The sequence below is a fragment of the Scyliorhinus canicula genome, chromosome 8 (genome assembly GCF_902713615.1).
Source record: "Scyliorhinus canicula chromosome 8, sScyCan1.1, whole genome shotgun sequence".
Taxonomy (NCBI): domain Eukaryota; kingdom Metazoa; phylum Chordata; class Chondrichthyes; order Carcharhiniformes; family Scyliorhinidae; genus Scyliorhinus; species Scyliorhinus canicula.
The window spans coordinates 114,758,211-114,785,864 of record NC_052153.1 but is presented as its reverse complement, the minus strand read 5'-3'; the positions used below and the strand labels follow the sequence as shown (position 1 = coordinate 114,785,864).

Here is a 27,654-nt window from a genome sequence, read left to right as displayed (position 1 = left end):
CACCACCACCTTTAGGGATGACCAACAAACTTTGGCCTAGCTAGTGACACTCACATCCCAGCGACAAATCAAAATAAAGCTCAGGTGCCCCTTGGGAGAGGTAAATAAAGTGCCCCGTGAGAAAACCTCTCAAGAGTAGATATGAATCTGCATAAGCTTAGTGGAACGTAAAGTTGTCAAATATTTTAAATCCCCAACCCCCTTTTTTGTTTTCTTGCTTTTATTGTAACTGAGACCAAGTCCCAGAGGTGTAACCAGCATGCCTCAGCACCCGGCTGCCCCTGTAGCTGCCTCCACATTGTTTCCGGGAGTGGCAGACCTGACTCCAGTTAACAACCCTTCCCCCCAAAATGAAAATCTGAAAATCCGGGGCACTTTCTTCCAAGTCAGCTTTGTGGGGTCAGGAATTTTCCCACTTCCGCGCTCCCGACTCGGGTGCAAAAATCCAGCCCTGTGACACTACACATATAATACTTTTCACGGTAATGGGATATGTCGGCCTAGATTTTCAGCTTTTACACTCCTGTTACACACTGCAAGCAAATATCAAGAAGTTCCAAATCCCCAACTCGTGATTTTCTGTCTATTGAAATTCAAAGTCAGAAACTCACAAACTGGCATACAGAATTTTAAATGAGCACTCCCAGTGTGTAAGGGGAGCATTTGACTGAAAATCAGGAGCCTGCCAGGTCTAGTGAAGCAGAAAATCCAAACCAATTATTTTTCGTACAGATGTGACCCATTTTTCTTCCCAATCAAGATAAGTGAGAATTTTTTTAAACAGACAAGTGTTAATAGTATGGTCAGTCTAACAGTAGCTCTTTATTAAATCCCATGTAACATACATTATAAAACAGTGAGAATGACCCACTTACACTGTATAGCATATGCACCCAGCTGCGCCGCAATGTTTAAAGAGCAAGGCAGCCGACCTTGAAGGACATCCTGTTTGACCTGCAGAAAAAACTGGTATCTAAAATGAGAAAGGAAAAATGATCAATTAAGAAATTGCAATGCTGGATCCCATCAGTGTATACAACGTATTTGTTAAATCAGCCTATAGTTGCACCATCAAAGTTGAGTCAGTTATTTGACAAAGAAACTCACAGAAATACGGGCTGGGATTTACTGTGGGTGAAAAGGTTTCATCCTCTGGTTGGAAAATCAGAGTCCCTCACTGCTTTCCCCTGGGATTCTCTACGACGTGGTTACATTTCAATAAAGCCCATCCAATTAAGCACCGAGCAGGGTAGAAATCCGGCTCTCCAGTAACGGCAGTGCCACAGGCCTTCACCAGCAATTGCTTACAGACCACTGGAGAGAGGAGAGAGTGAGCAGGATGGAGATCATGGGGAGGGGACCCTGCCTCCAAACTCAGCTGGGAGGCCATTAAATTCCACCCGTATGCTCCGTTTTACTTACTTCAATGTTCTTAGACAATTAAAACATCCAAAACGATCTCTGAGAAGACAATGATATTGAAACAGTTTTCTTCAGAGTAAACACATTTGCTTTTCAATGATGGGATTAAATGATGATTTGTTACAATCCCAGAAATAATAGTACATCACTGACAGTGACCTGCTGCAGTGTCAGGCCCTGTGCTTCCTCCACTTGGGTGTGGCACTATTCATTTCAATGGAAAGCTGCTTATCCTCTCAAAATATATACTTGTTTGGTTCTGCTAAATACTCAAGCGGCTCTTGATCAGACCCAACTCAATCCACTGAAGTGAATGAACATAATGCAGACACCGAAGGATTCCCCCCCCCCCCTCCCCCCCCCCCCCCCCCCCCCCCCCCCCCCCCAACCCAACAATCTCTGTCACCAGGGCAGCTGAGGAACAAAACAGAAAAATTAAAGTTTTATGACACACCAATAATGAAGATACCTGTTACTTGAGGTTAATTATTTTAAGACTTTTAAAAATAATAAAAATCGCTTATTGTCACAAGTAGGCTTCAAGAAGTTACTGTGAAAAGCCCCTCGTCGCCACATTCCGGCGCCTGTTCGGGGAGGCTGGTACGGGAATTGAACCGTGCTGCTGGCCTTGTTCTGCAATACAAGCCAGCTGTTTAGCCCACTGTGCAAAACCAGCCCCTAACAAGAGAATTGCAAAGGTTGAACATGGATGGAGCGTATGGGGAGTGTGTGGGGTGTGAAGGGGTGTGTGGGGTGAGGACTTGAGGGCTGTTTTGTGCTTTCTTGCCATCACTGTAACTAAGATAAGGTCCCAGAGTACCAAGCCTGCCTCAGCACCCAGCTGCCCCTCTCGCAGCCTCCACAGTTTTCGGGGGCAATGAGCCTCACTCCAGTTAACACCCCTCCCAAAATGAAAATCCGAAGACTCAAGGAAATTTTTCCCCAAGTCGGGAGCAAAACGTATATCTAATTTTCCTTCCTCGATCTTGTCATATGTGTCAACACTTGTTTCCTTAGTGAGGCTGAACTTCAGTGCAAGATGGAAATGGTAAATTTATGGCAGAAAGTGAAGTCAAAATTTGCTATTAAGTGTTGCAATTTGACCCACTGTGGATGCTAAATGACCTTTGCTCCTTTCACCCAGTCCAGGTAGATGTTTAAGGTTTCATATAAATTGGTCAATGGCAAAGAAAATGAAAGGGGTAGAAATGGATTCACAGCCAGACACCCACAGCAATCTTCATGCACATATCAATTACCAGAATTCCTGTACTTCTGTCTTTTACTGCCCAGTAAATTCATTACATGCAAGAAATATTCCTGTTTTCCACTCCACTCATTTAAAAACATTTTCAAAGGCAAATATATTGGTAATTTCATTAAACTGGACTTGCAGAACTCCATTAAGTCGACAGACCAGAAACGCACAATATTCAATCATATATGACTTAAAAAGCAAAGTTTATTTTTACATCTTGTTACCTTGTTATTTCTTCTTTAAGTTTACAAGGATCTTCTGCGTAGAACTTGACACCAAAGTATAATGTGTAGGGTGGGCCAGCTACAAGAAAAGAAACTTTGAAATAGAATGCATACGTACATATGGAATATTTTAAAACTTAAATATTGTAAAATTCACGCACAGACTTCAAATTCTAATGTCTGCAATATTCTGATGTGCTGTTGCGAAGGATGGATTTCAATGTGAACAGCCCATAGCAAAGGAAGCAAATGATGAATTAGCCATATTGTTTAAATCATATCAAGTGAGTAAAAGACATACAGTTTTACACACATAGGGTCAGTGTTTGCGTTTGGTTCTTTCAGTGTCCTTCCATTTCCCTTTCATTCACTGGAAGACAGAATGGTTACAACACCAAAAGAGGCCATTTGGCCTGTCAAACCTGTACTAGCTTTCTGCAAGAGTAAATTCACTAGTCCTACTCTCTGCCCTTTCCCCATAGCCCGATAATTGTCTTTTCCTTTAGAAGTCTATCTAATTTCCCACTGATAGCCACAATTGGGTCTGCCTCTGCCATCCCAACTGGCAGTGCTCGCCAGGACCTAACCACTCATTGCATCCTCAGGATGTTTTTGGTTCTTTTGCTAGTCTCTTTGTCTACTCTGTTTACACCAAATCTCCTCTCAACCTTCTCCTGTCTGAGGAGAACAACTTTAGCTTCTCCAGTCTACTCACATAACTGAAGTCTTTCATCCCTGGAACCATTCTTGTGATCTTTTCTGCACCTTCTCTAAAGTCTTCAGATCGTCCTAAGGTGCAGTGCCCATAATTAAATACAATACTCCAGATGAGGCCAAATTAGTGTTTCATAAAGATTCTGTTTATAAAGCCCAAGATCTGTATGGCTAATTAACCACTTTCTCAGCCTCCCCTGCCACCTTCAACAATTTATCTCTGTTTATATGAATACATTGTCCCTGCACATCCTTGAGAATTGTACCCTTTATTTTATATTGCCGTTCCTTGTTTTTCCTACCAAAATTCACTTCACACTTTTCTGTATTAAAATTTCATCTGCCACTGATCTGCCCATTCCACCATCTGATGTCCTTGAGTCTTTCACTACCCTCCTCACAGATCACAATATTTATGCTGATCAATAATCTGTCTAACTTAACCTTGAATAAATTCAATAGCCCAATCTTCATTACTCTTTGTGGAAGTGAATCCTAAAGACTAACGACCCTCTGAGAGAAAAATTCCCATCTTAAATGGGAGACACTTAGGGCGCGATTCTCAGTAAATGCGGCGAGTCGTAAAGGCTGCCGTGAAACTGGCCGTGTTTCACGGCAGCCTCCGCGCCCCCTCCCGGGACCCAATTCTCCCCCCCGGGCGGGGCTAGCAGCGGGGCCCCGTGAACCACGGCATCGCGGCCTTAGCGACCGTCGCTAAGTCCGCGTGCCAAGCGTCACGCCGGCTGACGCGTACGATGACGTCAGCCGCGCATGCGTGGATTGGACGGCTCCAGCCCGCGCATGCGCGGGGCCGTCATCTCCCTCAGCCGCCCCGTGGACTGATCCTGCGGGGCAGCGGAGGGAGAAAGAGTGCGTCCGTTACGGTCGCGGGCCCATGCCCCCCTTGGCACGGCCGTGGTACTGCCGTGCCAATCGGGGCCCTGGATGCCCAGAACGGGCATGTTGCGGCCGTTTTTACGACGGCAGCAAGCAGGTGTGTTTGCTGCCGTAAATACAGCCGTAGAGGCCTGGGAACTCGGCCCATCGGCCTGGGGAGAATCGCTGTTCGCCGTAAAAAACGGTGAGCGGCGATTTGTGTCGTGGGGCGGCCGTGGGGGGGGGGGGGGGGGGGGGGGGGGGGGGGGGGGGGGGGGGGGGGATAGCGGGAGGGCGGGAAAAATGTCGGGGACGCCCTCCCGCTATTCTCCGACCCGTCATGGGCAGCGGAGAATCGCGCCCTTAGTTTTTAAACAGTGTCCCCGAGTTCTAGATTCCCACATGAGAGGAAACATCTATGGACTTTCAAACGTTTCCCATGATACTAAGCTTGAAGGTGTGGCAAATACTGATGTCAACTGCCTGCAATAGGATGTAGATAGGCTGGAACAATGTGCAGAGAAGATGCAGACAGCATCTGACACAGACAAATGTAGGTGATCTATTTTGAGGGAAGGGATACCACAAGACTTCTCAAACGGTGGGTCAGAAGAGCGATTGATCATGGATTACCGGCCGCGCCCTGCTGGAATCGGCCGGTAAATCCTGCAAGAGGCCTCTTACAGATTTCCCAACGCTCGTTATGCCCCACGAGATCTAATGGGCAGGATCCAGATTTGCATGGTTAAGTGTGTAGTGAGGCTCTCGCCGGCTTAGTACTTCACAAGCCCTTATCGGCCCTCGATGTAGTGGCAGCCCTGAGGGTTTGGGGACAGTGGAGGCAGCATATGGGGTTAGAGAGCGGGGGGGGGGTTGGTGTGGGCACCGATCTGTGATAACCACCAATTTGTTCCGGGGGGGGGGGGGCTGGGCGGGGGGTTTCGGAGATAGCAGCGGGCGGGGATCGAGGTTTCCCCGAGCTTGGAGGAGCTGGAGGAGGAATTTGAGTTGCAGTTCTGGTAACTGCCGGTGAGGGATTTTGTGCGGAGGCAGGTTTCGACCTTCCCGGACTTTAACTTTAGTCCACTGAATCACACCTTTGAGCATCACTGGCAAAACCACAATTTTTTATTCATCTCTCACATCCCTTGAGAAAATGATGATGCGCTGCCTGCTTGAACCACTGCAGTTCATTTGGCATTGGCACAGCCAAAGTTCTGTTAATGACGGAGGTCCAGGATTTTGTTCCAATGACATTGAAGGACCAATGATATAGCTCCAAGTCAGGGTGGTGTGTGACTTGGAGAGGAACTTGCAGGTGGTGGTGTTCCTGTGTCTCCTGTCCTTGTCCCTCTAGGTGGTGGAGATTGCATGTTTGGATGGTGCTGTAGAAGGAGCCTCAGGTTGCACTGCACATCTTGTAGATGGTACACACGCCTGCCACTGTGCATCAGTGGTGGAAGGAGTGGATGTTTATGGTGTTGAAATCAGTTCTGATCCAGTGGGCTGCTTTGTCCTGGCTGCTGTCAAGCCTTTTTTAGTTCCTGCACCTATCCAAGCAAACATCTTATTGCTGAATAATATCTCCTCTAAGCCATGTGGCCACCAAAACAAATTAGAAAGGTTGTTCACTTAAATAAGTTTCCTATACACTCCAAGAAAACAAATAGAGGGTATGTTTCTCCTGAGTGATGTCTTGTAGATGGTGGACAGTCTGTGGGGAATCAGCAGATGAAGTGGTGACCACACCTGGTCCTGTAGTCACGATATTTAAGCAGCTGGTCCAGATAAATTTCTAGTTGATAGTGACCCCCAGGCTGTTGATGGTGGGGACCACAGCAATGGTGATGTGAATGAATAGCAAGGGGGTCGGCTAGATCATTATTGCAGATGATCATTGCCTGGTAGTTGTGTGGTGTGAATGTTGCTTGCTATTTATCAGTTCATGGATGACTGCTGTCCAGGTATTATTGCTTGTAGGCATCGTCTGCTTCAGTATTTGAGAAGAATGGTGATGAACATTGTGCAATCATCAGTGAACATATCCACATTAGACCTTATGATGCTCAGCAGGTCAATGGTGAAGTAGCTGAAGATGGTTGGCCCTATTGTTTAACCCTGAAAGCCTCCCATAAGAGAGACCCTGCCTGGAAGCCCCTATTATAGAGTGGTGAGGCCGTGGAATGCCCTACCTGCAACAGTAGTGAACTCTCCAACATTGAGGGCATTTAAAAGTTTATTGGATAAGCATATGGATGATAACGGCATAGTGTAGGTTAGATGGCCTTTAGTTTTTTCCATGTCGGTGCAACATCGAGGGCCGAAGGGCCTGTACTGCGCTGTATCGTTCTATTATAGAGATCCCTGCTGTATTGCACAGGTGAGTTTTAAAGCAGTCCAGACAGGCAATGAAAAAACTCACTGCCTTAAAGCTCACTGTGCAAAACAAGCAGGGTGTCTGTAATGGGGGGCCTCCAGGCAGGGGTAGGTCTCTGTAATAGGGGGCTTCTAGGCAGGGTCTGTGTACCAGGGATGTCTCTGTAATAGGGGGCTTCCAGGCAGGGTCTCTCTTATAGGGGGGGGGGGGGGGGGGGGGCATCCAGGCAGGGGTAGGTCTCTTTAATGAGGGGCTTCCAGGCAGGGATCTGTGTACCAGGGGGGTCTCTGTAACAGGGGGCTTCCAGGCAGGGGTATCTTTATGATGAGGGAGATGGTGGCCCTCCAATGGACTTTGGGAGAAATTCCTTAAAAGAGTTACCCCCTTGGCCCACTGCAAAGGTCCACCTCACCACAGCCAACTCTGAGAAACATATGCACTAATTCTCGCCCACGTGAATCCCGGTCCCGAGCACGGGAGTTTCACGCAGGCTTGGAGAATCCGGTGCCCAGCCCATTAATAGGATGCAAGTTAAGTTAAAACCTCCCAATGCACACCCTATTCAGAGGATGGGTGAGCGTGCTGTCAGCAGGAAGACAGGAGTCAGACATTATCAGAAACTGAGGAGCACCAGAGCTTTCCTCACAGCAAGATATCATCACTCTCCTGCCTTATATAGTGACCCACTGACAGTGCCAACACAGACTCATTACCCTGGAGTGATGTTACACTGGCCATTGGAGGGGGGGAACAGGGTGGTCGGGGAGGAGACAGTGTCATGGGGGGGGTGCGAGGAATTTTGGGGAGGGAGGGAAATGGGGAGGAAGACAGCCTCATCCTCCCCATTCTCCTCTTAGATGAGGTTGCATGTCCCTCCACCTCCTCCTGCTCCTCCTCCAGCATGTCACCCCGCTGCTGCACCAGATTGTGGAGGGCCCAGCAGACCACCACAAAGTGAGAGACCCTTTGGGTGCATGATCCTGAAGCGGTGGACGTACATGGTCTGAACATTCAGGGAGTGGAACCCCTTCCTGTTAATGTAGTGAACTCCCTGATGCCCTGGTGCATACAGGGCGACATGCATGCCATCAAGCACCCCTGGACCTGGGGCATTCCGGCGATGGCAGCAAATCCTGCAGCTCAGGCATCTTGGGGCCCGGTCCAATTTGAAGATGATATAGTCTGATGCCCGTGCATACAGAGCATCCATCACCTCCCAGATGCATCTATGGGCGACGGATGCCTGCAAAATGCCACACAGCCCAAACTCACCAGAAGCAAATCTTGCATCCACATACTCCACTGACACTCAAGGTGCAGTTGAACATCCTGGACTTCCTTGGTGACGTGTCAGTTACATGCAGCACTCATCACACCAGCAACAAAGGCGTCAGCAATCTGCAAAAGCATTTCTTCAATGGTGTCATCAGGTGGTCCATTTGGATCAATGCCATGCACCAGGTCCCGCAGCGTCTTCCTGCTTCAAACTGGGTTGCCTTCTAGACTTCTACGTCCCATGAGCCCGGTGATCCATGACCCAGGTATCTTGGAAAAAATTATCTTTCTTTCCGGCTACAGAAAATGAAGGAAACAGCAACAGCAGCCTCCAGGAACAAGCAGCAAAACAACTTGCAGCTGTGAAATACTCTCACATCTAACAAGGCTAATTCTCCACTTGAAATAACCTTCAGCTGTGAAGGTAGAGGCTGTTCACAGTCAAAGGGGGGTGAAATTGAATTTCAGGAGAGAAGTCGCAGCAGGTCTCCATCCTGGAAGAGTTTGGCAGGACAGACAGGCTGTAGCTATGGTTGCTCCTGTTATAGCCCTCCAAAATATTTAAAGATGGCTTGAAGGCCTCACAGAAGCAAAGCCCCTCACACCCCCCCCCCCCCCCCCCCCAGCCCAGTGGTGATCCCGGATCTGGAATGCTTCAGTCCCCGACCAAGCCCAACCCTCATGAAGGGTTTCCCACCCCCGAGCGCTGGGGCAGCAGCTCTGGTGCCCTTGAGCTGCATGCCAGAAAATGGAAATGGCTACTCACCTCCTCACTTCCCCTCAGTAGCCATTGCTCCAGCTTCACATTTTGTACTAAACGACCCATGCATGACTTCCCGTTGGGGAATCAGGTAATTCCCAATTCCCGGGAGGCCGCTGCGTTGCATTCGACTTCAATCTCGTTAATGAGATGCAAATGAGGATTAATGATTTTCTTGTCATTTTTGGGCATGATCTGGAACATACCATCAGGAGCATGCCAGGTGAATCACAAAATGGTTCACGCCCAGCGCGAATCTCAATTTTGCACTTTGCACTCTCCCGCTAGTCATGAAACACAGAGGTGCTGTAATTAAAACATATGAAGGTTTGTTTTGTGGAATGATAGATCAAATGGCCTGAAGGATTTTCTTTATCCAATCCTATTTTGATTGCCATCTACTTTACCCACATTAACTGTGACAAGACACCAAACATCCTTTCCTGCTTCTGAATCTTTTGACTAATTTTGCACTGAAAGTACTTGGGAAAAGTGTTTTTAAAGTATTGTGTATTCATGCAACTTTAAAAAACTAAGGTCTGAAGAGGTAATTAAGATGATAATTATTTTGTGTTATGATTGTTACTGTGTAGAGTATTAATAATAATCAAGCAATGGAAAAGCACTTCTCCCCCTATGACTGGGACAATCTTTGATGATGGAGGATGAAGAGGGTTGGGTACAGCACAGTGGTTGGAAATTTTGGGGGAAAAAAGAAATATAATTAAAAAGAAAACATTGAGGACTTACCTTGAGGTAAAGTAATTAGAAATGTTGAAGAAAGGTAAACAGTTTAAGTCAACTAGGATATCTCGGAGCTGTGCAGTAGTGTGGCATGTTCTTTATTTTGCAGTATTACAGATAAATTGCAGATTGAATTAAATGAGCTTGATCAGAATGCAGGATCTATCAGTCTGAGTCACTGTGAAACGTAACAGCCAGAGTTCCCCATTTGGGAGACAATGGGCGGAGACAATGGGCGCGATTCTCTGGCCTGGTTGCGCTCTCACTCGAGCGAAACGAGGCCAGTGAATAGTGGGAGAGGCCGAAATCGAGAACTGTGGCAGGCGCCAAACAATTTATGATGCAACCGGCTGCTCCAGTAGGCAAAACTGGAATCTCGTCGTAGCTTAAGCCCCATTTCCATACAATTAACAGGAGCCACCCCATATCCAAAGGCCGCCTGTCATTCATTGGCGTCCCCAGCAAGTGGTCACGCTGGCGCAGATTTGAAAAAAGTGAAACTGGCAGAAGGGCTTCCGTGAGGAGCCGAGTAGGTGAGTAGCCATCTTTGCTCACAGGCAAAGAGCCCGGGGATGCTGGGCTTTCCACCAAGTGCTCGGGTGGGCGACCCTCAGCTGGGTGTGGGGGGAGGGGGGGGGAGGTGGGGAAAGGGTGGTGCTGGGGGGAGGGGCAACTGCTTTCGGCACCAGCATGCCAACCCCTGGATTGTGTGAGCCCGGCTGACCCACTGACCACCCATAGACCCACCGACTGCCGAGGACTCTAGCCGTGTGTCTGAAGACTATTGCTGATAGGGAATTGGCAATCGTGGTTGTGAGCAGTTCGTACAACCCAAGTGGATTCCCGTGGGGTGCGGACCATGTAGCATTGCCTCTCAATCACATCTTGATGCATGAACACTGTGTTTGAACACTGCGGAAGGCAACACCACACACGCAACAACCAACATCCGAACACCAAGGGGATGGGACACAGCTCCAGGGACTTGACTACAGTCGGAGGGTAGGTGAGTGCTACAGGGCAGTGGGAGATGCCTGGAGAGATGGGCTAAGAGTTTGGAGGTCAGCCCGCATTGCGGAAGAAAATGACTGAGGGGTGATACTGGTTATGCTCAAGGGTCTTTAAATTGTCACAGGTGTCGTACAATTCCCACTCCCGATGGTGCCCCCCCCCTCCCCCCACAACCATTCCCCCCATCCCCGGTGCCCTCAATGATCCTCAACGTGCTTAGCCTGCCTACTCTACCACTACGTCTAGGTGTGTCCCCAGGATGCACATCAGAGGTGGAGGCATCCACCTGCTTACCTTGTCCCATACAGGCGATCTCTGGAGCTAGGGCCAGAGTGCCCCAACACACCTGTCGAGGGAACATGCACAGCCGTGCCGCCCTGTAGAGAGTGCTGACCCCCAGACGGGTACTGATCAGAGAGGTGGAACTCGGGGAGCTGGTGGCCATCGTCACCACTCCATGGGATGGGTCAAGGTTGGCACCCAGCGCCCGGCCTCCCGCTCGGTGCCCATAGGGCCCCGGGGCTCCCCTCGGGATGTAGTGGCAGCTGGTTCGAGCCCCGGCTGCCCCTGCATCATCTGGCTCTGCCAGCACTGGCGGTTCCCCATGGTCCGCACCATCTTGTCGACGCCCTCTGCAATGCTCCTCAGTGACTGAACCATGCTCTGCAGCACTTCGGCAAGGTCCACCTGCGACTGGGACAAGCTCCGCAGCACCTCGGTCATGATCTCATTAAGGTCAGTCTGGTACTGGGTCACATTCACTTGATGGCTGAAATGTCTCGGGGGGGGGGGGCATTGGTGTCAAAAAAGGGCATTTGCACTTTTCCTTGTTTTATCCCACTTGGCATCTGTGGATCATTGGATGAAGACTTGGAATCAGAGGATCCTACGGGGCAGAAGGAGACTGTTTGGCCCATCAAATCCGCACCATAGAATATACAGTGCAGAAGGAGGCCATTCGGCCCATCGATTCTGCACCGACCCACTTAAACCCTCACTTCCACCCAATCCCTGTAACCCAATAACCCCTCCTAACCTTTTTGGTCACGAAGGGCAATTTATCATGGCCGATCCACCTAACCCGCACATCTTTGGACAGTGGGAGGAAACAGGAGCACCCGTGGGAAACACACGCAGACACAGGGAGAACGTGCAGACTCCACACAGACAGTGACCCAGCGGGGAATCGAACCTGGGACACAGGCGCTGTGAAGCCAATGTGCTATCCGCTTGTGCTACTGTGCTGCCCTCTGAAAGGGCTTCCTGGCGCCAGTGTCCTAGGTCCGATTCCCAGCTTGGGTCACTGTCTGTGCAGAGTCTGAACGTTCTCTCTGTGTCTGCGTAGGTTTCCTCCGGGTGCTCCGATTTCCTTCCAAAAGTCCCAAAGGACTTGCTGTTAGTTAAATTGGACATTCTGAATTCTCCCTCTGTGTACCCGAACAGGCGCCGGAATGTGGCGACTCGGGGCTTTTCACAGTAACTTCATTGCAGTGTTAATGTAAATATACTTGTGACAATAAAGATTATTTTAAAAATGTAAAAACAATTAAAACTCACCCGTGCTGTCCGGTGTAGGCCATTGACATTCGTATGACACTGGAGGTCAGTCCTCCTAGTCACACACCCCGAGCTTACGACCGCTGCCATTTCGTCCCTGGCGGCACTAGCTGTCCTGTGGGTCACCCTCTGAGACGATCGGGGGAACAGGACATCCCTCCTGGCCTCCACCGTGTCGAGGAACATCCCCAGGTCTGAATCACCAAATCTCAGTGTCATAGCTGTAAGCTGAGTGGGTCGGCTGTGCGAGTGCTGTTTAAGTGCTGCTTAACCTTATTAGCGAGGGGCTGGCGAGTGCGGTCCCGGCGAATCGGCTGGCGAGCCTTCATTTGCAGCGAGAAGTCCGTGAGGCCTTGTTAAGTGGACCAATTAACATTGAATAGCGTTGCCGGCCTCACTGGGCCGAGAAGTTCGCAGCAGTCACCGCTTGTTACCACACTTAGGGCGCGATTCTGCGGAAAGATTTCTAAGTGTTCCCGCAAGAACTGAATAGCGTGCAATTTGCAATTTTGTTAGGGGCGCTTTTCAGTAAGTGAGTCAGGACATGCAAGTGGGTCAGCACTCTGCCGGTGCGAATAGAGCACAAGTCGCAGCCCAGCGGGCGTTGTAACTGCTGGGGTCGGAACTAGTGCTAAAGAGCCTGGCAGCTGGAGCAGGTTTTAAGGACTCCACTTACCACGCACTCACTGGAGACATGAAGATGGCCCAGAGAAGAAACGACACCCGAGTTCGGGAGGCTGAGGCGGAACGCAGAGCTCTATGCCAGTCAGGAGAGAAGGGACATCCTCTTCCCCAGGGTGGGCCGCAGACTCAAGCCTGCGCTCCTGAACAGCGCCTGGGAGGTGGTGGCAGAGACAGTCAGTGCCGCCAGCCTCACCAAGAGGGGACAGCTGGTGATCCTGATGGGTGGGGGGTCACTGGTGAGGCCTCTGTCATGAGAAGTGCAGAGAATCAGACAGCATTCCAAAGGTTCCTCTGGTTGGAGTGAACTCTGATGATCCCCTACTTCCTCTCCAGTGGAGCAGCACGTCTGAGTAGTGTTAATACCTGGAGTGTCCCTGATTGATATTGGCCACACCCATCCTGTTGATGAAACAGCTGGGGTATGAAGGTGTGCAGAGAGGTGGCCTGGGTGGGCTTCTAGATGACCAGAGGCTCTCTGAGCATTTAAAGTACACAGGCCGTACTCAGCAGTGTGAGCAGCCAGGAACCTGTAGGTAGCACCAGAGGGAAACGTTTAAAATACATACTGCAGCATTGGTGGTCTGGCCACCCCAATCCCGAGGGGCACACCCCGAGTCCACAGACGTGGCACCATGTCATTACCCGCTACTTCCCCCAGTTCTGCTTGCAGATACTTGCACCAATTTGCGTCGCAAAACTTCCGCCTAAGAGGGGTGGATCATCCGGGGCGGGTGCATGGAGCATCAAGTGTCCAAGCCGCGAATGACTTTAAAATCCATGTTAATGATGGTTTTACATGGATCCGCAAGCGCGGGGCACTGCTTCGATATCGTGGCCAGTGAGGGACTGGAGCTTGGCGTCAGAATTGGCACCGGGCACAAACGGATTTTTTCCATTTTATGCGATTCTCTGCCCGATCACTAGTCTCGCCTCCTGCGTCACAAAGCGGAGAATCCAGTCCAGCAGTTTAATAATTCATGTCTGGCCTCATCTCGTTCAAGTGCTTGCTCAGTCAACATTAATGTAATACATACTATTGTCGCCACCCAATTTACAAACAGAAATAAAGCAGATTCTAGAAACTCATACAGAAGATGTTTAGAATGCTTGTAAAAAAAGAAGTTTATTTATATAGCACCTTCCACATCAGAATATCCCATAGCATTACAGAGACAAAGTGCTTTTGAAGCACTGTCATTGTTGTCATGCAGTAAATATAACAACCAATTTGCATTCAGCAAACCTCCGCTGACAAAAAGATGATACTGACCTGCTAATCTGTTTCTGTCACGTTGAGGGATAAATTATGGCCAGAACCTCCCTGATGTTCCATGGGATCTTTTATATCCACCAGCGAGAAGAGATGGGCTTTGGTTTAACATCTAATGCAGAAACCCATGCCACTGATTCTGAGATTTATAGGCCCAAATATGTAATACTCACATTGAACTAATTTGAATGGCTCAGGTCAATAAACCAATTTGTCATAAAGGTTTGCCAAAAGACTGATGTATTACTTCTCGCATTTTGTTGAACCCCAACATGTCAGTTCATTTGTGTAAGGGTAAAACTCAAAATTATCTGCATTGTTTTGGTCATGTGATGCCAGGAGGCTCAGAAAATACACAAAAGTAGCAGTTCTTCAGCTTCAGCCTAGTTTGACTGGCAGTGTAACGGAGCAAATATACGTTCCAAGAATTGATTGAAGCATTACTCACTGTTTATTAGGTCCTTATGTTCAGCAAGGGTTTTTGTGGGATCCAGCCAGTACTGTATAAAATAAATTAGTTGTGTCTCATTTAAATGGATTCATTCAGCAATGTAATAGATTCAAAAATAAGTCAAAATTTATTTCATGGCAGCAACACACAGAAGCTTTTAATAGAGGAAAAACTCCCATTGTCAGCATTATCATATATTTAGATTTATTTATATTTGAAACATATATTAGATGTACACATGGATTGATTCAAGGTCTTTATGGGAAGGGTGGCTAATTAACTAATTATTTTCTTCATCTGCCTTCTCATGGTCTTCCTACACTATCCTGATAAGGCAAGTCAAGTCCAGAGGAAACAATGGCACGATGATTCCAGCAGCGGATAAGCTCAGGCAGGGACCGAGTCGGGCAATGTTACAGAGATAGAACAAGTGGTATTAGTGATGTGGCAGACATGTGATTGAAAGCTTATTGAGGAGTCCAATATAACACTAATGTTGTGAACAGCCTGGTCCAGCTTCTGACACTCTCCAAAGAGAGGGATGGAGTCATTGGCTGGAGGATAGAGTGCATGCTGGGGTCCAAAGACTGAACGGCTTCAGCTATCCCAATATTTATACAAACTTAAGAAGCAGGAGCAGGAGCATTCCTTCAATTCGAGGAATTTTTTGATCATTCAGAATTGGATGTCGGACAAGTAACCCAACAATTTACAGACTGTGGAGGATGGGTTGAGAGAAGTGGTGGAGATACAACTGGGTCATCATTGACATGTGGAAACCGACACTGTTTTGTTTTTGAACATCAAAGGACAGCATGCACTTAAGAAGTTAAGAGAGGTACAAGAATATATCCGAGAGGTACTCCAGAGGTAAGGGTGTGGAAGACTGAAGAGAAAACAATGCTGGTGATTCCCTGGCTATGATTAGAAAGGTAAGAATGGAAGCAAACGAAGACAGGGGAGAGATTTTGCAGGACGCTGCTGTGTACAAACACATCAAAGGCTGCAGATAGGTCAAGAAGGGGAGGAGAGATAGTCTCCCTTTTGTGGCAAAGACATAGGGCACTATTTGTGATATTGATAAGAGTCATTTTGGTACTGGCAGGGGCTGAAATCTGATTGGAAGGATTTGAACATGAAAGACCAGTCAGCACCAAGACCAGCTGATGCAAGGCACAGGATACAATCCTTGTACCTCTGTAACGAAGCCAGAGGCACTTGATGTAGGAAGTCTCATTTCAATGAAGCTGGTGAGCTGCCCATGAGCCAGGTTTAATATCATGCCTTAAAAGGTAGTCGTTATGAAACACAAAATTCATATACCAGAAATGATGACCGCATTTTCTGCATCATCATTTGTAGGAGCACCACAGGCAGAATAAAATTATCAGCGCACATAAGACATAATTAGAGAATGTTTCCAATGAGTCATGCTTTGTGTTCTTTGAATCAGCGCTGGAATTTAAAATGATGGTCAATTGTCTGAACTTCAATTCAGTGTTTTAATGTCATTTTCTTCCAGAGCTGGAATGATGGCAGAGTCCGGCATGTAAGCTTTACTACATGTAAACCAATGAAATCAGTTGGGAACGTCTGCTTTACTCTGCTCGCGCTGAATTTGTTGCTTATTATTCCTGCCCTGCTCGACCAAGAGATAAGGTAACTGCTCTGACGAAGGCAAGGAGGGAGAAATGGCAGTTTCAGTGACAATCACATAAGGAGATGCAATGTGATGGCAGCACATTAAACTGCTTGTGTTACAAAGCCATTGTTGTTCCAAAGGTATATTTAAATTATGCAACAGTAATATTTTCTAGTTTAACACATAGATGAAGTGGAAAATGTTACAAAGATAATGGAGTTACTGAAATATTTAATTCTGTCAACAATTACTATGGCCATTTTATTATAAATTATAGCAGCTGTCTCCCTGGAACCCTCAGTCCCATCTCACTTTCATCTGAGACTCACCGTTTGATGACTTCTGTCACAATAACGCAAACCAAAATAATCTGTCTCCATTAGGTTTGCATGTCTGAATACGTAGTCCAAGACAATAGACCCCTTGGTAGACTTCTGTAGGAAAAATTGAAAGACACATTTTGAGAAAAAAAAATGCCCCTTCTTTGGAGGGCAGAAAGATGTGGGCCCAAGAGAATGTGAGGTGTGAGGAAATGTGAACATAGGATTAACAACTACAACAACTGGTAAGACATAAATCTCCAAAAATCATGATACAATGGCCGGGATTCTCCGAAATCCCGACCAAGTGTTGACAGCGGCGTCAAAACTGGCGTGAGCGACAACATCGTCAATGGGCCTCCAGGCCCAGTCATTCTCCCTTCCTCAGGGGCTAGCACAGCGCCGGAGCGCTGTGCGCTGCTCCAGTGCCGAAAGCCGGCCTACACGGCTGGCGCGGGTCCGCGATGCGTGCCACAGCCGGCACGGGTCCGTGCATGTGTGCCACGGGTCCATGCATGCGTGCCACAGGTCCATGCATGCGTGCCACGGGTCCATGCATGCGTGCCACGGGTCCATGCATGTGTGCCACAGGTCCATGCATGCGTGCCACAGGTCCATGCATGCGTGCCATGGGTCCATGCATGTGTGCCACAGGTCCATGCATGCATGCCACGGGTACATGCATGCGTGCCACGGGTCCATGCATGCGTGCCATGGGTCCATGCATGCGCGCCACAGTCGTCTCCTCGTCGGCCTCCAGGCAACATTGTGGAGTCCTACAGGGACCCGGCGCGGAGGAACATAGGCCCCCTCTGAGTGAGCGCACCCTCCAATCGGTTGCCCCAGATAGCAGGCCCGGCCACCGTGGACACCCCCCTGGAATTGGCTCCACCTGCCCCCCCCCCAACCAGGACGGCCCCCGCAGCCAGAACACCAAGATCACGCCGGGTAGGGCCACATGTGAACCACGCCAACGGGACTCGGTGGAACTCGGCAGGCGCTCGGCCTGTCGAGCATGGAGAATCGCCGCGGCGGCCACTTTCAACGGCTCCCAACCGGCGCCATGGCAGCCACGCCACCGTGATCAGCGCCGATTCTCTGGTTGCCGGTGCTGCGTGGCAGGATCTGCGTGCCCCCCCCCCCCCCCCCCCCCCCCCGGCGATTCTCCAACCTGGCGAGGGCTTGGGGAATCCCACCCAAAATCTGGCAACAACAGGCAGTGTGAACAGCGACATGGCTTTTAATAGAATAAAAATATGTGATTGACTGTTTTTATTGGAAATAGACACAATGTCCAGGATTTTCCACACACAATCCTGACAGACGTGTTCAGTGAGAAGGCCCTAGTCATCTCTACCGACGCTGTAAATTTAGGACGCAAATGCCCCCTCCCTCTGTTAATAGCCCTCAAACAATGGAAACTTTTAACAAATTAGCTTTCCAATGTTGTGGCCACAAGCCAGAATCATCCACCAACATCAAATTTAAATCCCACGTTGGCTTGACTTCAGAACAACGTGATTTACAACTGCCAATAAATGGCGTGCACCTGGCAATCTGAACTTGGGAAGGGGAAGCCAGAGGTCAGTGTAGTGATCTCTGTATATGTAAATATACAGTCAGATGATCACTACTAACAGGGACTATATAAGGATTTTTCCACCTATATTAGGTGATGTATGGTAGGACCTGTACTACAGGTACATCGGTAGTCCCTGCCTGCTGGCTCCGCCCAGTAGGCGGAGTATAAATGTGTGTGTCCTCCATGCTGTAGCCATTTCACCAGCTGCTGTGGGAGGCCACACATCTCAGAGCAATAAAGCCTCAGTTGTATTTAACTCTTGTCTTTGTGCAATTGATCGTGCATCAAGTATATTATTTTGTTACTTTATAAATAATTTGTCATCAACTGGAAGACTTTGACTTTTATCATCAAGTTAAATACAACTCGGCAAGACAAATGAGTAGCATATATATTAAACCCCTGTAATATAATAGTGAGCGCACACAACTTAGCATGCCGACTGTGAGGATACCCACAGGAATTCAAGGAAGCGGTGCCGCGGATTTGGGGGGGGTGGTCACAGGCAAGTCTCCAAAGTGGTTTCTTCTTGACTGGCTTTCAGTGTGGTGCCAGGGCAAGGGCTCCAGTACAGGGTGGACTGGCAGGGTGGGGGTGAAAAAGATAGCACTGAGGGGAGCCTTGTGACAAGGGCTCTAATGCTGGGATGGGGGAGGCAGTCAAGGCAGAAATTACGCCCACTCAAGTAAAACTAAATCCTGACAGTGCCACTGATTGCTCCTGAACATTTAACTTCTCGAGTGCACACGACAAATTAAGTTGAGTTTTATGGGGTTGTGGAACAATTGGGCGACTGGGCAAGTTAGAGGATCCTGTTGCAAGAGGTGGATATGGAACAGTCACTGAGGGAGATGCTCAAAATACCTTGCACTGTAGTCATTCGGGTTTTGAGCAGTAACGCTCATGGTCTAACCTAACCGTGCAGCCTTGGAATACAGTTTAAGTTAATACCTGCACCAGCGTTTGCCCTATCTGCAGATGAGCAAGAACCAGTGACACCAAAGTCTATGATTGGCAAGCAAATTGGTTACTCATATTTGCCACCTTCTACAGGGTTTGGCACCTGAGGGACTCGGAGGGCATCCATTGCAAGTGCCATTGGACGTGACTGCGATGCTCACTTTCTCTGGCAGTGGCTTCTTCCAGGATTCCACTAGTGACCTGCGTGGGATTTCACAAGCCTCCACCTACAAATGTATCCAGGTGGTCATGGACAACATCATCTCCAAGGCACACAGCTATGTCAATTCCGATCAGGTAAAGCAGGAACCAGGAGTGCTGGCATTCATGGTTATGGTCAGATGAGGGGTGCTATTGATTGCATTCACATGGCTCTAAGATCTCCATGGCAACCATCAGCCCAGTATGTGAACCGCAAGGGCTTCCCCTTGCTCAATGTTCAGCTGATCTGCAGCCATAACACATAGATCATGCAGGGAGCACCCACAATTCATAGATCCTCAGCAGGTCTCAGATCCCTGACATTTTCCAGGATCCACAGAGGTTTTAGGGGTGGTTACTCAGGGGCAATGGCTACCTACAGACGATGTGGCTGATAACACCCATGCGATAACCTGAGACTCCAGATGAGAGAAGATACAATGGGGCTAAAGCTGCAACCCAAACATTGGCATTGCACACCCAATCTGTCAATAATCACCTGCACCCTTCAGAATTACACCCAATCTGTCAATAATCACCTGTCCCCTTCAGAATTACACCCAACCTGTCAATGATCACCTGTCCCCTTCAGAATTACACCCAATCTGTCAATAATCACCTGTCCCCTTCAGAATTACACCCAATCTGTCAATAATCACCTGTCCCCTTCAGTACTACACCCAATCTGTCAATAATCACCTGTCTCCTTCAGAATTACACCCAATCTGTCAATAATCACCTGCCCCCTTCAGAATTACACCCAATCTGTCAATGATCACCTGTCCCCTTCAGAATTACACCCAATCTGTCAATTATCACCTGTCCCCTTCAGAATTACACCCAATCTGTCAATAATCACCTGTCCCCTTCAGAATTACACCCAATCTGTCAATAATCACCTGTCCCCTTCAGAATTACACCCAATCTGTCAATGATCACCTGTCCCCTTCAGAATTACACCCAATCTGTCAATAATCACCTGTCCCCTTCAGAATTACACCCAATCTGTCAATAATCACCTGTCCCCTTCAGTACTACACCCAATCTGTCAATAATCACCTGTCCCCTTCAGAATTACACCCAATCTGTCAATAATCACCTGTCCCCTTCAGAATTACACCCAATCTGTCAATGATCACCTGTCCCCTTCAGAATTACACCCAATCTGTCAATAATCACCTGTCCCCTTCAGAATTACACCCAATCTGTCAATAATCACCTGTCCCCTTCAGAATTACACCCAATCTGTCAATAATCACCTGTCCCCTTCAGAATTACACCCAATCTGTCAATAATCACCTGTCCCCTTCAGAATTACACCCAATCTGTCAATAATCACCTGTCCCCTTCAGAATTACATCCAAACTGTCAATAATCACCGGTCCCCTTCAGTATTACATCCAATCTGTCAATAATCACCTGTCCCCTCCAGTATTACATCCAATCTGTCAATAATCACCTGTCCCCTTCAGAATTACACCCAATCTGTCAATAATCACCTGTCCCCTTCAGAATTACACCCAATCTGTCAATAATCACCTGTCCCCTTCAGTATTACATCCAATCTGTCAACAATCACCTGTCCCACTTTGCATTACACCCAATCTGTCAATAATCACCTGTCCACATCAGCATTACACCCAATCTGTCAATAATCACCTGTCCCACTTTGCATTACACCCAATCTGTCAATAATCACCTGTCCACATCAGCATTACACCCAATCGGTCAACAATCACCTGTCCCCTTCAGCATTACACCCAATCTGTCAATAATCACCTGTCCCCTTCAGTACTACACCCAATCTGTCAATAATCACCTGTCCCCTTCAGTATTACATCTATATCTGACCAGAGCGCAGGGAAAAAGAATGGGGGCACTGCCTCAAAGGTGATCTGAGTTTACATTCATCTTGTGATCTGACAACAGTACGTGCTGATAGTCTTGCTTTAAACACAATCACATCAATGTGCAGGCATCACTGGCACGAAAATATCTGATACTCCTGTAGATGGTGCTGTGACAGCTATATTCAGTGTTAAAGGACTAACAGTTCCTAACCACACCTTGGACACACACAATAGCTGCTATGTTATAGTGAGAATATATTCCTGGCTGTTCACTGGGTTCCCATAAATTGATGAAAACGCTTTAGTTCAGTTGCATGTTTTTCTCAGTAACTGAAATTTATAACAGCTAAAATAGGGTTTATCATAGAATCACAGAATTTACCGTGCAGATGGAGGCCATTCGGCCCATTGTGTCCACACCAGCCATTGAAAGAGCACTAGGGGTTAATTCAACTAACCTGCACCTTGGACTGTGGGAAGAAACCGGAGCACCCGGAGGAAACCCATGCAGCCACAGGGAGAAGGTGCAAACTCCACATAGCCACCCAAGGCTGAAATTGAACCCGGGACCCTGGAGCTGCGAGGCAGCAGTGCTAACCACTGTGCTACCGTGCCGCAGGAAAAAAATAACATTTCTCAATAGTATGCACAAATTGATCTTTCCTTACTTTTTTTTAAACACAAAGGGCGCGATTCTCAGGCCTCGTTGCACTCTTGATCAAGTGAAACAAGGCGGGTGAATAGCAGGAAAATAAGAACCGCAGCAGGCCACCCCAGTACTCAGTGGTGGGGGGTGGGGGGGGGGGGAATAACCCTTGTGGGGTAGGCTGCCATGGGAGGGTGGGGAGACGCTGGGGAAGCAACCGGGGACCAACAGTGCACTGGATCATGTGTATCCGTTCCAGGGCAACCATTGTCCCTGCCCGTCTGCCCCACCGGCCATCCATAACCCAGACTGCCAAGGTTCTGGCCATGCGGCTGAGAGTATTGCTAATAGGAAATTGGTAATCATGGTTAAGTGAGAACAATACAAGGGGAAGCACAGTGGTGCAGTGGTTAGCACTGCTGCCTACGCCTACGTCACTGAGGACCCAGGTTTGACCTCGGCCCCAGGTCACTGTCTGTGACATTCCCCTCGTGTCTGCGTGGGTTTCACCCACACAACCCAAAGATGTGCAGGGTAGGTGGATTGGCCATGCTAAATTGCCCCTTAATTAGAAAAATATAATTGGGTACTCAAAATTTATTTTTAAAAAGTGAGAACTGCACGCAACCCAAGTGTATTCCTGTTGGTGGGCGGGCCACGTAGCATGTGGGAGTCATTGCCTAGTAGTCCAATCAAACCATGATGCCTGACCACTATGCCTGAACACTGCGGGAGGCAACACCATACACACAGGAGTCAACATCCAAGGGATGGGACACAGCTCCTGGAGCATGTCCACGGCAACGGGGAGGGGACCAACGCCCGATCCAGATTATGTTATAGGCGGGTGTCTGGGGTACAGGGTCAGGGATCTGATGAGGGGGAACCCGCTGTGGCCAGGAGTTGGTGAACAATGCATTCCGGGTGGGGGGTGGGGGGGGGAATTTCAATGGGGGAATAGAGGGTCACGGGGAGGGAGCCACCACTGTTTCTGAGTCTAACACCTCTCTCAATGCCTTACAGATATTGACTGCTATGGCAGGGATTGTGGACCCATAATTTGCCCCAGTGGTGCTGCTGCTAGGCCGGTGGACAGACGCCAGAGACGGCGGAAGCAGCAGTAACTTCTGCAGATGCTCAAGGCAACGGCCCATGTGCCGGACCCCGTCCCACATCCTGAGGACACAGCCGCCCATCAGGCCAGGGAGGGACTCAGAGGGGGATGCCCGCAACAGCCCAGGATGTATAGGCATCGCTGGTCATTCGAACAGATGGCGGGCAGCACATGCCGCAGGAGGCTCTGCCTCAACAAGGAGAAGGTACGGGATTTGTGCCATGTCCTCACGGCAGCACATGGAGGAGGACACCCGCTCCCGGTGGCCGTCAAGGTCACCGCAGCTCTGAATTTTTACGCCTCGGGATCCTTCCAGGGTTCGAGCAGGGACCTGTGTGGTATCTCACAAGCCACAGCCCACATGTGCATCTGACAGGGCACAGATGCCCTGTTTACCCGAGTGGAAAACTACATCAATTTTGACATGGACCAAGCAAGATGCCAAGACTGCCATCGCCGGGATGCCTGAGGTCCAGGGGGTAACAGATGGCACGCATGTTTCCCTGTGCTCACCAGATCATCTGGAAATGCCCTACATTACAGGAATGGGTTCCACTCCCTGAACATAAAGGTCATGGCGATCACCAGATGAAGATCATGAACATGTATGCACGCTTCCCGGGGAGCGTCCACGACAGCTACATCCTGGGGCAGTCGCTCATCCCCGGCCTTTTCGAGGAGTTGAGCAATATTACGTATTGGCAGGGTGTGACTAATGCTGTTCCACAAGGACCTGGAATGCACCCTCAAATGTTGGCAGCTTTTATTAATAACTTTAATGGAGAAGAAAGCTGCAAGTCCAGATTTGCTGGTGGCACAGGTGCAATGTAAGTAGTTTGGTTGGAAGTATAACATTCTGGGTGGCATGGTAGCATATTGGTTAGCACTGTTGCTTCACAGTGCCAGGGTCCCAGGGTGGACTCCTGGCTTGGGTCACTGTCTGTGCGGAGTCTGCACGTTGTCCCTGTGTCTGCGTGGGTTTCCTCCGGGTGCTCCGGTTTCCTCCCAAAAGTCCCGAAAGACACGCTTGTTAGTTATTTTGAACATTCTGAATTCTCCCTCCGATTGTATTAAAAAAAAGATGGGTGGCTCTCGGGGGTTAAGGGGTACCCATGAGGACCTGGCTAATGATGTCAATACGGAGGCCAGACACCGAAGCGGAGACCCAGTACAATGAGGCCCATGTGGCCACCTGGGCTGTGATTGAGTGGTGCACCTGACGCCTCAAGATGCAGTTCCGATGTCTCGATCACTCCGGGTGGTGCCCTGCAGTACACCCCCCGGAGGGTCACCAGCTTTGTGGTGGTCTGCTGTGCCCTCCACAGCCTCGCACAGCAGTGGGGTGACTTGCTGGAGGTTGGTAATGAGGAACGAGTGGCCACCTCCAAGGAGGAGGAGGGCGAGGATGATGAGGCAGCGACGGACCAGCAGGGGCTTGAGGACGAGCCTGGGGAGGAACCGGACGACAAGCCGGAGGCTGCAGGAGAGGCGGCAGCAGCAAGGGTCCAACAAGGCCGGAAGACCAGGGAGGCTCTTATACCCACCTGTTTCACATAGGTCATGGCCTGGTCCATCATCACTACCTCCCCAACCCCCATCCCCATCTCCTGGGATGCTGGGACTGTGACGACAGTCAGCGAGTCACTGTCAAGGGCAGGGGTGTGATGATAACCCGCAGAGAGCTGAGTACCAGTGCGCCTCAATCTAATCTCATCACCGGTGTGTGTGTGGGGGGGGGGGGGGGGGGGGGGGGACTGCCTGGAGAGATGGGCCAAGGGTTCGGAGGTCGGCCCGCATTGCAGGAGAAGGTCACAGAGGTGTCTTATTAGTTGTGCACAAAGTTGTTTATTGTGTTTTCCAATTTTCCACTCTCCCGATGGTGCCGCACCCCCCTCCCCTCTACCTAAACCCCCAACCCCCTTTCTCAGTGCCCTCAGTGATCCTCGAATTGCTTTGCCTTCCTAGCTCTATTGCTAGGTGTGCCCCCAGGATGGCGGAGGCAGCCTGATGCTTACCTCATTAGTGGTCTTCGATGCCTCTGGGGTGGCCTGGGGTTGAAGGGCTCGGGCTCACTTGTTGGTGGCATATATGCACAGCCGTGCCTCCCTGTTCCAGGTGCTGACTGTGAGACGTGGCCTCATCAGAGGGGTGGAACAAAGGGGAGCTGGTGGGCACTGTCACCACTTCATGGGACGGGTCCAGATTGGCACTCAGCGTCCCCTCCGCCCAGTCACTGCCCATAGAGCTCTATGCTTCACCTTGGGACAAAGGGACAGCTGGTTTGAGCCCTGGCTGCCCCTGCATCATCTGGCTCTGTAAGCCCTGGTGGCTTCCCGATGTCTGTGCCATCGTGTCAATGTCCTCAGCGATGCTCCTCAGTCACTGGGCCATGCTCTGCGGTCTCCTCCAATCGGCCATGGATCTGCTGGAGTATTGCTGACTTCTCCCCATGTCCTGACCGCTCCCCATTGTCTACATTAGCTCCGGGTAACCCTGTACCAGAGGCTCAGCATCAGGCTGGGACCCAGCTGGTTTCTGGGATTCAGGAGGCCTCCAACTGCTGTCTCACCTGGGGTTTCCAGCTTCCACTTGATGTGCATCAGCCGGTGTGTGGTGCTCACCAGATTGTGCCACAGAAGCCTGACCACTAATATTTCCCACTGAGGTGTGTGTATCTACGCTGGTGGAGGGTGGGGATGGCAGCTGTGATGCCTCAATCGTGTCTTCCTCGGAGCTCCCCTCCACGGTGGTCTCATAGGAGGCTGGAGAGGTTGTCACCCGGGATGGGCTGGCACTGTCAGCTGGGGGACCTGCGGGAGAATGGACATGTTGTCAGTGTGAGGGATGGGTCAGTCAGTAAAGCAATCACTACCCACGCTTGACAGGTTCTCAGGGTGGAGCTGTGTGGTTCCTCACCTCTGCGGCATCCGTCATCCTCCGGGAGGATGACTGACCTGTACTCGGCCATGCCAGACATCTCCAGGTTCCTCAAAGGATATAGGATTCCTAAGTCCAGCACCCCACTGCCAGTATGAGCCCTCTCCCGGCCATTGTGGGAGAGCATTTCCTGAGGAGTCACACGAGAGGGCATCATTACCCACACGCGTGGTTCACCGTGGTGGGAGGGAGGGTGTGAAGGAAGGGTTGGGGGATTGAAGGGAGAGGTGGATAGAAGGAGGGTTGGGGAATCGCATGGAGAGTTGGGGGGGGTTTATGCTCACATGGGGGCAGAAAGGTCTCGGGAGGGGGGGCGCAGAAAGGTCTCGGGGGGAAGGGGGCGGCGTTGGGATCTACTCACTCATGCTGCTATGTGTAGGTCATTAAACGTTTTCCGACACTGGAGTCCTCCTGGTTACACTCCCCAAGCTCACAGCTGCTGCCACCTCATCCCAGGCAGCACTGACTGCCTTGTGGCTGACTCTCTGGGACCCTCGGGGGAACAGGACATCTCTCCTGGTCTCCACTGCATCTAGGAGCCTCCCCAGATCTGAATCCCTGAATCTCGGGACCGGTCTCCTGAATGCCATAGTTGCGAGCTGGCTGAGTAAGTGCACTAGTCCATGTTGGCGGGGGGCTGGCAAATCAGCTGGCGAGCATAAATTTCCGGTGAGAGACCCATGGGGCCTCGTTAAGTGGCCTCGCTGGGTTGAGCGCCGGGAAGCTACCACACTTTCAAATCTTTCCGGAGAATCGTGCCCGAAGTTCTTACTTGAAAGCTGGGGTTCGGATTTCATACTTTGATCAGAGTTATGTCTCAGAGTTGAATTCAACGAGGCCGGTGAAATGTGGGAGAGGCCCAAAAACGAGATCCACACCAGGCGCCAAACAGTTTGTGATGCAGCCGGCCCACTCCCGTAGGCGAAACTGGGGTCTCGCTGTAGCGTGGCGAGAAACCAATTATCACCACTTCAGCACCATTTCCATCCAATTAATGAGAGCGACCCCATATCCAAAAGCCTCCCATAATCCAGCAGCCTCCTCAGCAAATGATCACGCTAGTGCCAATTAGTGAACCTAGTGGAGGGCTTCAATGGAGAGCCGAGGACGGGAGTAACCATCTTTGCTCACAGGCAAAGGACCCGGGGTGCTCGGCTTCCCATCCAAAACTCGGTGGGGGGTGGGGCAGCCTCCGCAGGGGTGGGCCGCCATGAGGTGGAGTTGGGAGGTGTGCTGCGGAGATGGGCAAAGGGTCCGGGGGTCAGCCTGCATTGCAGAAGGAAGTGACAGAGACATCATAATGGGTTTGCGAAAAGGTGTTTAATGTGCTGTACAAACCCCACTCCCGATAGTGCCGCACCCCCCAATCCCCACAACCCCTCCCCCATGGTCATCACCAACTGTGCGACACATTGGACACCTTCACTAATGGTGCCGACATCATGCATCAAACTTTCCACTGCAGTCGCCACCCTAACAGTGTTGGCCTCGGTGCCACGCATTGCCAACAACATCTCCTGTGCCCCTTGCCCGGGGACCCCTCCAAGCAGCTAAGATCTGCTGGAGTGACGCCGACATCTCCCTCTGAACACCCAGTTTGGTCCTTATCATAACCATCAGCTCTGGGTACCTATGTGCTTAGCATCAGGCTGGGACCCAGCTGGGTCTTGGTTTCCAGCAGCCCTCCGAATGCTGCCTCGCCCGGGGGTTCCTGCCTCCACCTGATGTTCATCAGCAACTGTGTGGTGCTCACCGGATTCTGCCCAGAAGCCTGTCCAC

The 27,654-nt window shown here is 49.9% G+C and overlaps 1 protein-coding gene across 3 annotated transcripts in view; it reads right to left on the bottom strand.

Moving 5' to 3' along the window:
* The window catches only part of epb41l4a (erythrocyte membrane protein band 4.1 like 4A), a 253,139-nt gene that overhangs the window by 147,484 nt on the left and 78,001 nt on the right, over nucleotides 1–27,654 (bottom strand). For all 3 annotated transcript variants that reach the window (XM_038805106.1, XM_038805105.1, XM_038805107.1), the window contains exons 3-6: nucleotides 16,595–16,699; nucleotides 14,621–14,672; nucleotides 2,905–2,983; nucleotides 876–973 (exon numbers count right to left, since the gene is read on the bottom strand). In XM_038805106.1, the coding sequence (XP_038661034.1) occupies nucleotides 876–973; nucleotides 2,905–2,983; nucleotides 14,621–14,672; nucleotides 16,595–16,699 (334 nt within the window). The remainder of the gene's footprint in view (nucleotides 1–875; nucleotides 974–2,904; nucleotides 2,984–14,620; nucleotides 14,673–16,594; nucleotides 16,700–27,654) is intronic.